The 13,956-nt window shown below is 47.5% G+C and overlaps 1 protein-coding gene across 4 annotated transcripts in view; it reads left to right on the plus strand.

The window, feature by feature from the left end:
• The window catches only part of TTC7B (tetratricopeptide repeat domain 7B), a 237,585-nt gene that overhangs the window by 91,599 nt on the left and 132,030 nt on the right, over nucleotides 1-13,956 (plus strand). For 3 of the 4 annotated variants that reach the window (XM_082647696.1, XM_082647697.1, XM_082647698.1), the window contains exon 6: nucleotides 13,080-13,158. In XM_082647696.1, the coding sequence (XP_082503822.1) occupies nucleotides 13,080-13,158 (79 nt within the window). Of the gene's footprint in view, nucleotides 1-12,301; nucleotides 12,448-13,079; nucleotides 13,159-13,956 lie in introns of those variants that run through there. The other variant, XM_082647699.1, reaches the window with a different exon arrangement.

Genomic DNA, 13,956 nt, shown 5'->3' on the forward strand with positions numbered 1-13,956 from the left:
CAGGCTCCAGACGCGCAGGCTCAGCGGCCATGGCTCACGGGCGCAGCCGCTCTGCGGCATGTGGTATCTTCCCGGACCGGGGCACGAACCCGTGTCCCCTGCATCGTCAGGTGGACTCTCAATCACTGTGCCACCAGGGAAGCCCCAACATTCTTTTTTTTTAAATATTCTTCTCCATTATGGTTTATCACAAGATATTGAATATAGTTCCTTATGCCGTACTGAAGGACCTTGTTGTTTATCCATCCTATGTATAATAGTTTACATCTGCTAATCCCACACTCCCAGTCCTGTCCTCCCCTACCCCTCTCCCCCATGGCAACCACAAGTCTGTTCTCTGTGTCTGTGAGTCTGTTTCTGTTTTGTAGACAGGTTAATTTGTGCCTTATTTTATTATTGGAGTATAATTGCTTTATAATTGTGCCATATTTTAGATTCCACATATAACTGATATCATATGGTATATCTTTTTCTGACTTACTTCACTTAGTATCATAATCTCTAGTTGCATCTATGTTACTGCAAATGGCATTATTGCATTCTTTTTTATAGCTGAGTAGTATTCCATTGTATATATATGTACCACATCTTCTTTATCCATTTGTCTATTGATGGACATTTAGGTATTTTCCATGACTTGGCTATTGTGAAATAGTGCTGCTATGAACATAGGGGTGCATGTATCTTTTTGAATTATGGGTTTGTCCCGGTATATGCTCAGGAGTGGGATTGCTGGATCATATGGTAATTCTATTTTTAGTTTTCTGAGGAACCTCCACCTGTTCTCCATAGTGACTGTACCAACTTATATTCCCACCAACAGTGTAGGAGGGTTCCCTTTTCTCCATACCCTTTCCAGCATTTGTTATTTGTAGTGTAGTCCTCAATTTGAATGACTGAATTGGAAATATCAGTATGAAATCATTAAGTATCTGTGTGTGTGTGTGTGTGTGTGTGTCTGTATGTGTATTTGTGTGTGTGTAGATATACACATATATGTTTGTGTGTGTATGTGTGTGTGTGTGTGTGTGTGAGAGAGAGAGAGAGAGAGAGAGAAAGAGGAGGTCCTTTAAATAAGTCCTTCAGAGAGACAAGGAGAGGAGAGGAGGTTTGGCTCAGTGACTGACCCAGTAGCAATGACCGTCCCTAGTGCCTAGGTTGTGATCTTGAAGTATCATTTTCCAATTTAAAAAACCTCATTCAGTTCTGGGTTAGGAAATAAATAAGACAAGCCTGTAAAATCTCTACATATCAGATAGCAAGAGAACTATCAAAGATTTCTAGGGCTATGTTTTCTAACATGGAATTCAGGCCATATATGGGACAATTTAAATTTCAAGAAGGATAAAAATTGCAATAGTCTCATCAAATATGTTTAAATTCATGAGTTCTAATTCAGTATCTAACAAAGTAGACAGAAAGAAAGATTCAAATGGTTTTCCTCCATTTACTGTATGAACTGGAAAACCAAATATTAGATGAAGGGAAACACCTCCCTATAAAATTATTCCAGCTAGTAAGTGAAAATGCAGTGAGAGAATTAGAATGTCACCATTTTGTAACTCCCAGTGAATTAACATATCTGACCAGCAAGCATCAAGGGCAGCTAACAGCAAAAAAAAGAGCGACAGCTGGACCCAATGTGCCTCCTGATGGAAGAACACACGACTGGCAAAGTCTTGCAAAGGGATTGAACATGAATGGGTGAAGCCTCAAAATCCAGCTCCCAAATGCAAGAAATACAGGGAAAGGAGGAATATATCCAACTGCATGACTCTGTGGTTTTCCTATCGAACTGCATGACTGTGTGGTTTTCCAGCCAATGGGAATCTCTACAGGTCAAGCAGTTCAGATTCTTTAACTGATTAATTGTAAGGAAAAGAAAGAGGTAGAAAGGGAACCTGTAGATTAAGCGAGATTTTAAAGACTCATCAAGTAAGAAAAAAAAAAATGGGCAAGTGCAGGGATGTATACTTGAGTGATTAAGCTGTAAGGAGTGGAATGAGGCCATGACTAGGAAAGTCAGGGGGGCAGTTACTCTGGTTGGATGGAGAGGCCTGTTAACTGGGATGGGGTGAGTGACAACGATTCTTTTTTTTTTTTTTAAACTTGGGTGATAGTTACAAGTGTTTTTGCCTTGTAATAATTTCTCAAGCGATATATTTGTTTTATGTGGCGTTCTGTGTCTATTTTTTATATAACAAAAAGTTAAAAAAAATAGTTGGGGTGGATAGAAGGACACCGAGCAGGGGCAGGGGAAGGATCCCTGCACTGGGGATCCCGGTCCTGGCTCCGCTGCCCGCTCAGCGCTGTTGGGCAGGCCTCTCCCATTCCATCTCTGGGACTCAGTTTCCCTCTCTGTCAGTTGAGGGTAACGAGTCCTGTCTGCTCACTAGGTTGGTGGGAGAACCATCTGGAACAATGGGCTGGGGGTGGCGTGGGACCAGCTCGTGTCACTTCAGAAGAAGTCGATGATGGCGAACATTTACTGAGCAGTGACTGTGGCCTCATGTGATCTTCACAGCAGCCCTGTGACTAGCAGGTGTGCAGCTGGTCTTACCCTGGAAGACCCCGTCTCTGTCCTGAAGCAGCTGAAAGTCTCTTTTTCTTTAAAAATATTTATTTTAGGGCTTCCCTGGTGGCGCAGTGGTTGAGAGTCCGCCGGCCGATGCAGGGGACACGGGTTCGTGCCCTGGTCCGGGAGGATCCCACGTGCTGCGGAGCGGCTGGGCCTGTGAGCCATGGCCGCTGAGCCTGCGCGTCTGGAGCCTGTGCTCCGCAATGGGAGAGGCCCCAACAGTGAGAGGCCCGCATACCACAAAAAAAAAAAAAAAATTATTTTATTTATTTATTTGGCTGCGCTGTTGTCTTAGTTGCAGCTCGTGGGCTCCTTAGTTGAGGCTCGCCAGCTCCTCAGTTGCAGCATGCTAACTCCTAGATGCGGCATGCATGTGGGATCCATGCACGGGTTCCCTGACCAGGGATCGAACCCAGGCCCCTATGCATTGGGAACGTGGAGTCCCAACCACTGCGCCACCAGGGAAGTTCCCAGCAGCCGAAAGTCTTAGGGAGGCTTTCTTGATGAGAGAGAGGACTCATTTGTAATTATCTTGTCAGGGGTCTATTAGTAAATGTCTGCTCTTCTGGATGGCTTAGAAGGGCTTGAAAATAGCTTATTCTGCTGAGCAAATTCAATATTCTCCCCACAGATCATGTTTGCCCTGCTCATGTGCTTAACAAAGCCTCTTTTCTATAGATGGTGCAAAGGTACAGTTGAGCTCACCATCTGAGTGATTGGATGTGAATTCTGACTGGGAAGGGCCACTCTGTGAGGCATATGATGAAAGCATCTGATGTAGAAGCTTGTCCTAACGAATTGTGGACAGACCCGTTTTTATATTACCATCATTTTGTCAATGTTAGTCTCCTTGTCCATCCTGGTCCAGTTCAGAGTTCTCTTTCTGCCGTGAAGGTTAGCCCACGCGGCAGAAATGCTGTGCTGTCCCTTTGTTGTCTGCCGCCACTGGCAGGGGCCATGAATCACAGCCCTTCTTCAGAGCCAAGTGTGTCCCGGTAGGAATTTGGCCTGGCCCTCGCTGTTCCCAGCCTTCCTTGCTTCTCTTCTGCCCTGTCGTGCTTTTGCTTTTGTGTCATGGGAGTTAGTCACAGTTTCCAGACTGTTTGCAGGCTTCTGCATGACAGGGATCATCAACTTTTCTGGGCACTGGAGTCAGACTGGGCCTGGGTTCAAATACCAGCTCTTCTGTCTGTGGGCTGTGTGATGATCACGGGCACGTTACATAATTTCTCTGAGCCTTTGTTTCTTCGTGTATAAAACTACAGAAGATACTAAATACCTGTCAGTTGAGAAAAAAATTTTGACCATAGTATACGATGGAAACCAGTCCTGATGTTGCAGTATCTTCTGCTAAACCAGAGGTACACAAACGTACCAGTGTCTGTCTTTGGCTTTTACCCGATAACAGTTTATGTGTGGAACGGAGGACCAGGTGGTGGGTGGTGCGAGGGTTAGGGGAGGGTGGGGAATGGGAGGATTACATGATTTGAGCACTGGGCCAGCGACTTTACAGGCGTCATCTTATCCAGGCCTCAGGAGCAGGTATTAGTCCCATTTTACAGATGGGGAGGCAGGTACAGCAAGGTGAAGCCTGTTTCCCGGGCTCTTACCCTCCCGTGGAGGTCCAGCGCCTGGTACTGTTTCCCTTCGCCTTGTTTCCAGATGTCTCACATTCCAGTCTCTGTTCCTCGTCTCAGGATCACTCTCAACCTTTGCCCTCTCCTTCTTTTCTATCCCCAACTTACTAATCTTTCCCAGCCTGACTCACAAGAACCTGTGAGGATTCCAAGCGGCACCATGCTGCCTCAAACTGGGCAACACTGCTTTGTTTTCCCCGAGAAAATTCCCGGAGGCTTTTATGTGCCTGCTTCATGGCCAAGGTCCTCCTTTCCCCTCCAAGGGTGCCTGGTCTGGTTTTGAATGGGACCCTCGGGCTGACCTGGCCTGAGCGCTGCCTTCAGAGTTGCTGCCATTCCCCGTCCCCACTCAGCTCTCCTCACCCCCATCTCTTGCCTGCTTGGCTCCTGAAGGCGTTTGGACCCGTGACTCCTGGACATTTAAAGGCCTATATATATATATATATTTTTTTTAATTTTATTATTTTATTTTTGGCTGCGTTGGGTCTTCATGGCTGAGTGCAGGCTTTCTCCAGTTGTGGCGATTGGGGACTACTGTTCATCGCGGTGCGCAGGCTTCTCATTGCGGTGGCTTCTCTTGTTGTGGAGCACGGGCTCTAGGCACATGGGCTCAGTAGTTGTGGCTCTCGGGCTCTAGAGCGCAGGCTCAGTAGTTGCGGAGCACGGGCTTAGCTGCTCCGCGGCATGTGGGATCTTCCTGGCTTGAACCCGTGTCCCCTGCATTGGCAGGCGGATTCTTAAGCACTGCGCCACCAGGGAAGTCCCTAAAGTCCTATATATGTTATTTTTAAACTGAGTCCCTTGGATTTTTTCTCACTTGTCATAGCTTTTGAAATATTGTCCCCAGAGGTTGTTTTGGAAATGCAGTTCTGTTTCCCGCTATTGGAATGGAAGTGAACACTGTCCTCTTATCCTTGTATTGAACCTTCAGCTTAAGTACTGTGGTCCATCTGGAAGGACTGCCCCCCCACCTTGATGTCCTCTCTGCCTTTCCCCCTCTCCACAGCCCAAGTGACTGGATGAACAGGATGGTCAGAAGTCCTCCTAACTATGTGACCCTGCTGCTTAGAATTCATGAATGTTTGAAGCCATATTGTTAGCAGACCAGTTCTACCTCCTAGATTGTTTTCCTTCTGCTTTATTACTGACATTTTAAATGAGTATTAGATTGGCCTGGTGCGTATCAGGGTTCCACGTAATAAGCTATGTCCCTTCTTGGAAGCAGGCCTTGGAGCCCTGGCCTCTCTTGCACTCCTCGTGCTACATGTGTGTGTGTCTCCCACCTCGGGCTGCTCTCGAGCAAACACTTCCGCTGTGGAAGTGAACGATGTCGGTGCTGAGCTTTTCTCTTGTCAGCTTTGTATCAGGCTCTCCTAGAACTTTAGTGGCTAAACCTCCTGGACCACTACTTTGAGCCACTAAACTACCTCTAGTGGCTCAGCCACCCAAGCTCACATTTTTGAGTTTGGACTGGCCCCTGTTGATTGATTCAGAGCAAACCTGTATTAGCTGAGCCAGAACAAGAAGGACTCAACTGCTAACAGCCTTGGTTCCTCTGCCTCATCTGTGTTGTTGGGCTCTGACCCTTACCTGGTGGCCTTTGGCGGAGACTCTCTGCTCCTCCCCACGGGCACCAGCACTCCTAAGCGATGTCGCCATCCTTTCCTGCGAGAGTGACCACAGGGCCCCAGGAAAGAGCTTTTCACTCTTCCACCTGACATCAGTCGTGTCTTCTGTCATTGTGAGCATGGTAGGCTTTCAGTAAATAGCAGAGTGAATGAATGAATCAGACTGGGGAATATCTTTTTTTTTTCTTCAAAATTAAATGACTCCAAAGAAGTAAAACAGACTTTCATGTCTGTGCATTGACTGGAAGGTAGATTCCAGAATTCCAGAACCGTTTTGACCAATGGCAGAGTTTTGAGGATGATAGTGATAATCATGGCGAGTGCTTAAAAAGCACTTACTCCGTGTATGAACTCATTTAATTCCTACAGCCAGTCTATGAGGTGGGTACATGTGTTCTCACCATTTTACAGATGAGGAAACCGAGGCAAGCACTTGCCCAAGGTCAACAACTAGTTAAGTGGAAGAGCTTGGGTCTGAGCCCAGACTGACTCCAGAGTCCGCGTTCTATTTTGCCTCGGTTTGAGGACGTAGATTAGATGCGTACATGGATTTCCAGGTGGGTGCCCTGAAGAGCGAGCCTCACGTGTTAGACGCGCTCTGGTTCGTTTGTTAAAAGTGCTGTCAGATCGAGGAGTCCAGCTCTGCGTTAGGTACTGTGAGGCCTCTCGGGTCAAGTTGAGCCTCGTTACGATCCAGGTCTGCGGGAGGAAGCGCGTTTGTTGGCGAGCCCAGCATTGCGTCCCCGGGGTCCTCTCCTCATGCGCAGTGGACACTCGCTGTGTATTGTTTGAATGAGGATTGATATCCTTTGACTCATTTCCAAAGGTTGAAAGGAAGGAGGATGGGAGAGGAGCAGGCCTTTCCGTATCCCGTGTTTCCCCAGAGCCTCGGGGTCGGGATGAGGGGAGAGAATGGGTAGGAGGGTGCGTAGTCCTTCCGTCTGAGCCCCTACGGCAGTTTGTCCAGCTGTCATACATCACAGGCAGGACAGTTTGTCTGGCTGTCACATGTCACAGGCGTGAGCAGGCCGGGCCCCGCAGGGCTCCCTGTGCCTCGTCCACCTGTGTCTCTGCTGCCGGGACCCAGCTGCTCCGTGTGCTGTGGCTGCCTGGCCAGCTGACTAGGATGCCTGGTCTGCTCTGCTTTTGTCACGAGGAAGCCCTCGTTGCCAGGGTGGTCCAAAAAATGTTGTTAAGCCTAGTATGACTCTCATTAGGTTTGAAATGAGACTTACGGAAGCTTCGCCCGCTTGTTCAGGTCCCGGCGTGCACGGTTGTCACACCCTCCATTGCTATATCTAGGTTGCAGCTGGCTCGCTCCAGTGATCAGAGAGAGTCCTTTGCTAATGAGGCCAAGGTTGTGGGTTTGATCCCTGGCCCTTGACTACAGCAAGCCATCTGTCTTCACAAATGCATGTCACTGGATCTGAGGCAAAGAGTGTGCACAGAGGGAGAAGCTGGAATCCATTCTGGGAAAAACAGCTCCCTGACAGCCGGCCAGAAGTGGCCTTCCGTACTGTGAAGGATGTCTTTTTCTTCTCCCACTTTCCGGATCTGGAGTTCTGGTTTCGATTCCAGACTCTTTCCACATAGATGGTACTAAGGGTTGTATAAATGAAGGGGAAGCAATTCCCAAGCCTGAGAACGAAGAGAAATTGACCTAGGGATACATGGTATCCCTTTGTGTTTTTCTAGGGTTGTAAGTGCTGACAGTGTCCAGACACTGACAGGGTGGATCTCCTGGTGTGAGAAGGATCTCTTCAGTTGTCCTCTTTGTGATCACAAACATGCTTTTCAGCCAGGAGATGGGGAAGGGGATTTCAGAATGTAAGATTGCCCTCACCCCACAAAAAGCTTGCTGAGGGTCACTGGGTACCTGGTTGGCTCTGTGAGGCAGTTGGGACAAGAAGAGGTGAGTACAAGAGGGCCTGTGCTCTCAAGATGACTGCAGACGTAAATACAAAGGAAAAGCACAGGTTTAGTGCTGTCTACACTCAAAATAGGTACAAACTTGGACTTCCCTGGTGGCACAGTGGTTGCGAATCCACCTGCCAGTGCAGAGGACACAGGTTTGAGCCCTGGTCCGGGAAGATGCCACATGCCGCAGAGCAACTAAGCCCGTGCACCACAACTACTGAGCCCGCGCTCTAGCTGCAAGCCACGACTACTGAGCCAGTGTGCCACAACTACTGAGCCAGCGTGCCACAACTGCTGAGCCCACGTGCCACAGCTACTGAAGCCCGTGCACCTAGAGCCCATGCTCCATAACAAGAGAAGCCACCGCACCGCAACGAAGAGTAGCCCCCTCCTGCCCCAACTAGAGAAAGCCCATGTGCAGCAACGAAGACCCAACGCAGCCAAAAATTTAAAAAAAAAAAAAAAAAAGTACAAACTTGTTGGCAACACCAGGAGGCATTGTCGTGTCTTCCTGGGGAAGCTCACAAAAGGTTCTCAAAGGTGGCCTTTGACCTGGGTCTTGAAGGATGACTTAGGACTCTTTAAAGAGAGAGAGGAGCATGTGGAAAGGCACCTGGGCAGCAAGGTTTCCCTGAACTGTCTGAAAGGTTTTTTCAAAAGCCTCGAAATCCTCATTATCCACACAACCCTCTAGAAGCTGGCAGGCTGGGCATGCCTGGGTACGTTGCTTGCTGCAGGCATGTCCCTGCTCTCCCAGGCACCCATGCTACAAACACGACTGAGGATGTATGAGACGTGTTCTGTTTAAAGGGAGCTTGCTCTGCTGCCTGCCAGTCCATGTGCGGTGAGAACGAAGGGGGTAAGAAACAGGTAGAAAGTGCATCCCCTCGGGGTCGTGGTTCACTCAGCTCATGGTAGTTCTGAATTTCATTCATTCAACACATATTTATTGAGCACTTTCTGGATGCCAACTCTGTTTGAGGGGCTTGGGATATGGCAGTGAGCAAAACAAAGATCTTGGTCCTCAAGGCGCTTATGTTCTTATGGGGGATGTGAAGCCATCCAAGCTTCTTGGTGCTGTCCCGTGTTCACCAGTGTATCCTCAGGGATGAGACTGGAACCCGATATGTAACAGTGCTCAGTAATTATTGAAATAACCTACTGCTTAAGAGATTCAGAAGCGCCAGTTGGTATGAAAGAACATGGAAAAAGCCGAACGATTTCTTAGCTCTAAGAGATCTACTGTGTTGACTTGTTCTAAAATTGATCTTTAGTTATAAAGTTCTCCACCACAGAGAAGGAGAAAAAATACTGAACCTACGCTGGCAGTGGTACCTTTCCCTTGTTACCCAGGAATTTGACATCCAGTATTTTATGCACATCAGAACGTTGAGTTTGCGATGACAATGACAGTTGAGGTTGAATTTGAGTGCATTGGTGGCCTGGGCCAAACTCTGAGGTTAGAAGAGAATATGGAAGGACAGGTTAAGGGAAGAATTGTATTTTTCCACCCTGCTCCCAAGAAGTGAACATAAAAAATATAAAAATAAAATATATTGAGCTTGCAGTTGAAATAGCTGCCCATCTCCAGGTGAAATAGTTCTCCGGTCTCCGAGTTTCTCCCAGCCTCGGTTTTCCATTTGGATTTGGATTTGGGAACTCTGGCTTCCTTCCCATGTACGTTTCCGCCTTGGTTCGGTTGTAGGTTTGTACGTCAGAATGTACATTTCAGAGACCAGCCTTCAGAAGTGCTGCTTTCAAGGCCCAAAGGGTCAAGAGGGAGGCCGAGCGCTGGCCAGTCAGTGCCCTCCCCGGGTGTCTTCAGGAAGTCATGCTTCTGCAGTGACCTGAGGACCAGCACACGAGACCTGGAAGGAGGTGGCTCAGGGGGAGGAGGATGAAACCTGATGGTAAAGGGAGGAGAGAAGAAAAAAAGGAAGTATGTCAAGGGGGGGGATTAGAATGTGTGCCCGTGAACCGTGGGTGGGCTTTCCTTTGCCTGGGTTTGCACGAGAGCAAGGCTGAGGACGCTGGCCTGGGCTCTCCCTGCTGGGCTGGGGACTGTCGGTGATGTTGGCAGGTTTCGCCTGCCTGTCGGGCTGAACAACCAGCTGGTGCTCGAGGGACTTGTAGGCCCTTTCTCCGTGGTAAGAGCTTAGCAGTTGGGAACCGTTCCACGTGGAGGGAAGCGCACCCAGCTCAGGAAGCGAGGTGCAGGAGGTGAACCCCAAGTTCTGACAGCTTGCCAGTGCCTGCTGCTTGAATGCTGGCCAGAACCTTCCTTTTAAGAATAGTTTACCATAATGGATTTTGACATCATTGCACTCTCTAAGTCAAAGGTGTTGAAATGGAACAAATGACCTAATGTCGAGGGTCTGTGGAAACCCTCAAAACCGGGGCAACTCCTTGTCTCTCTTCTGTTCATTTTGGAGTGGAGTTTTTAAGCAGAGGTTCATTCCAGGTAGTTCATGGGTCTCCACATTTTAAGGATAAACTAAGAGTTTAGAGACATGAAAACAATCATGTGGCTTTTGTTTATTTCCCTCAAATTGGGGTATTTCATAGCCTTTAGAATGTAATTCTTGCAAGTTAATTCCTTTTTTTGTTCCTTTCTATCATGATTATCCATCTAGCTTAAAAATTTTTTTTCTGCTGTCATGGCAACAGTGGAAGTGATTGCTTGAATAAAATTATGTGACTAAAAACATGTATGGATGGTATAAGAGTTGCTGAGAATTGGATGTCTTTGCGCTTAGGATATTTATTTCCTTTTCTGATATTTAAGCTGGGTGATCTCTCCCCTCCAGTCCCCCTCCCTCCTGCCCCGTGGGTGGACAGGCAGCCTCATGGTTGTCCTGACGGTGCCGTTCGACCAGCACAGCCGGAGGCCTTCTGAGACATTCTGCGGTTACTGCAGATCTGCTGTTGACAAGCAGGATTCCTCCCAGCTTCAGGAAGAACTTGGTTCTGAATCCTAAGCTCTTCCCAGAAGTAAACTGGAAGCAGCTTGAGAAAAACTTGAATTTGCCTCAAAGGCAGTGTCAATGCGTCAGGAATACGCCCTCAGCTGCTACCGGTTTGGCCTCCTGTGCGTCCTCTCGGTCACGGGGACTTCCTGCAGTCGCCACCAGAGGGCCTCGGTCCTGCACGGGAGAAACCACACCTCGGCCTCAGAGGGGAATTGAATTTCTCTACCCGTCGGTTCTCATTTAGGGCAGCTGAGGCCTCACCCTTGGACACCAGGCTGCTTCACCTGGGCCAGCAGATTTTCTTTCCAGTTTTGAACCAGTTCCTAGGAGAATCTCGTTAGCTGGGAGCACTGGAGCGCATCCGACTTGTATTATGTATATATATTAATTTTCATATTAATGATGTAAAACAGACCTTTCTCGTATGCATATTTTGTTCTTTCTTCTAGAGCTGCACTTCAGCTTGAGGGCTCACATTTCTTTTGTCAGGAAGGTGAGAGGTTGGGTCGAAAGGTCCCAGCTCTCCCTCTCACTGGCTGTGGAGGGCTGAGCAAGCCGTTTCTCTTCTGTGTCCCAGTGGACCAGGTTGTGTCAGATCACTTATAGCTAGACAATTCTGTGCTTGCGTAACTGGATAGGTATCTCACTCTGCAAAGAGGGCCTGGGAGGCATTCCAAATGGCCAATTCCCGTCTGATAGCCTTCCCTGACTTATAACATATAGATTTGATACTGCCTACTGAAGGCTTAATTTCCACCCTGCCAAAACAGCCCTTTAAACCTGGGTCTCCAACTATATTGTCCCAGTCCCACCTTATTTCACACAGTTCAAAACGCCATTCTTTTCGTACATAGTAGGAGCTTACTCTGCGATTCTGGAATAAAATGAGACTGCTCTGCCCTGCCCGTCCCCTTTTTCAGCTGTAGCTGTTTTCTCCCCACCATGTTACTTAACAGAACCGAGCTTCAGTCCAAAGCAAGTGTACTCTGGTGCCTGTGAACACAGATCCCATAAAAGCAGATGAAGGGGAAAGCAGCAGCGTAGATTGCATGTCCCAGGGCCTGTTACCTAATTTTTATTCACGTCTCCTTTAGTGCTGCCTGGACTGCCAAGCGCAAGCCTCTCTTTTCATGCCACCGTAAAGCTTCTGATCTGGTATCATCTGATATGTGTGGGTGAGAGGAATATGGGAGTATTGACGTATCTGTGCCAATAAACCATTACCTTCAAGTTCTGGGGCTGTTCTTGTGAATCAGCGTCCTGGGATGTCACGTTAGGTATAAGACACGAATTGATAGCCCTTATGAGTGCTCGTAGCATACAGAACCCACCTTCAGTTTGATTTAATCCCTTTGTGTGATTCAAAATGTCATCCAAGAAGAGAGCTGAATACCTAGAGCATCTGCCACAGACTGCAGAGGCTGGCTGACAGGTCCGCACCGGCTGACCCGCTCTGTGGCTTTTTTGGAAAGCTGAGATGTGTTCTAACGAGCAGGTTATAAATATCACGGGGTTCTGTCGTAGGAGGTGGCGGTGCTCGATGTAAAGGGACCTGCTGGGAAATGCTCCCAGCTGAATGGGTCAGGCACGGCCTTCAGAGGGGGCAGACAGCAAGTGGGGTCTGGGCACGTGGACCGGGATTTACTAACGAATTACTGTCCCTTCACGAAACGTGTCACCCTGCACATCTCTGTGAGGTGTGTGGGCACCAAAATGAGGTATGCTGGCCCCAGTCAGGTGGCGCCGGCCTCCAGCCAGCGCTCACTAACCGTGGGAGGGGCTGTGACCCTCTGCCTCGCTGGGGGCAGGAGGGGCCGATGGGTTTACTGGGCAGTGACGTGTGTTCTCGAAGACACGGAGTGGTTGCTTGGTGGAGCCCCTCATTTTTCATACCTTTTCTCTTTGTCTTGCCTGTAAAGGTTGCAGGTCACAAGAAGCCTTTCCCACGTTGCACACAGTGCCTTGTTGATACTCCTGTACCCCTTTGCCACCCACCTTGCGGTGAAAACATAGAGTTTTCAGCACCACTCAGCAGAGCAGGAAAACTCCTCAGCCACTGTGAGGTAGAAGATAGACTCTGGAAAGATATCTTGCCTTCTGTTTTTTGCCTCGGATCTGATCTTCCGACATTTATTTTCCCGAGAAAATTGAATTGTGGAAGTTCAAAAGACCACTGATCCTAGGTCAAACTTTTCAGAGTTGAACAAAGATGGACAGGCATGTGCAGAACGATTGCTTACAGTCTCGCCAACAGCTTTTATGTAGGCAAAATGAATTGAAGTATGTGTATAAAATATCTAACATTAATACACGCCAGACGGAAACCCTGTCCCATTCTGTGTGCGCACAGGAACTTGACGAGAGGGGTCGGGAGATTTAGAGAGATCCTCAGAGCAGTGGAAACGAGGACAACCCAGAACCTGCGAATGGTAAGTGTAACTAATGACTTGGCTGAGGCCCGAGGCACTTCAAGTGCCTCTCTCTCTTTCATACGTGTATTATAAATAATACATTATATATCATAACATACTATGTAATTTAGATATTATACATTATAAATTATATCTCAGTGAAGCATATATATATATACACATATATACATGTGTATATATATATACATCATACGTTCACCCAAACTCATTATATTTTAGTAGTCACAGAATTGTTCAGCCATCGCTAATATTGAATTTCAGAGCATTCTCATCACTCCCCCAAAATCTCCATGCCCATTACTAGTCAATCCCCATTCTTCCCTTTCCCCAGCTTCCGACAGCCACTAATTTACTTCCTGTTTCTATGGTTTGCCTATTCTGGACATTTCATATAAGTGGCATTATACAGTATGTGGTCTTTTTTGTGACGGGCTTCCTTTACTTAGCATAACGTTTTCAAGGTTCATTCACGTTATACCATGTATCCGTCTTTCGTTCCTTTTCGTCGCACCATGATATTCCATCGTATGGATAGACCACATTTTTGTTTGTACAGTCATCAGTCAGTAGACATTTTTTGTTTCCACTTTTCAGCTTTTATGAATAATGCTGCTACAAACATTCTCATGCAAGTTTTTATGTGTATATATGTGTTCATTTTTCTTGAGTAGATACCTAGGAGTGGAATTGCTGGGTCACATGGTAACTCTACATTTAGCATTTGGAGGAATTGCCAAACTATTTGTCAGATCGGCTGCACCATTTTACATTCTCACCAGAAATGACGAGGGTTCC

The sequence above is a fragment of the Grampus griseus genome (assembly GCF_964374135.1).
Source record: "Grampus griseus genome assembly, chromosome: 2".
Lineage (NCBI taxonomy): Eukaryota > Metazoa > Chordata > Mammalia > Artiodactyla > Delphinidae > Grampus > Grampus griseus.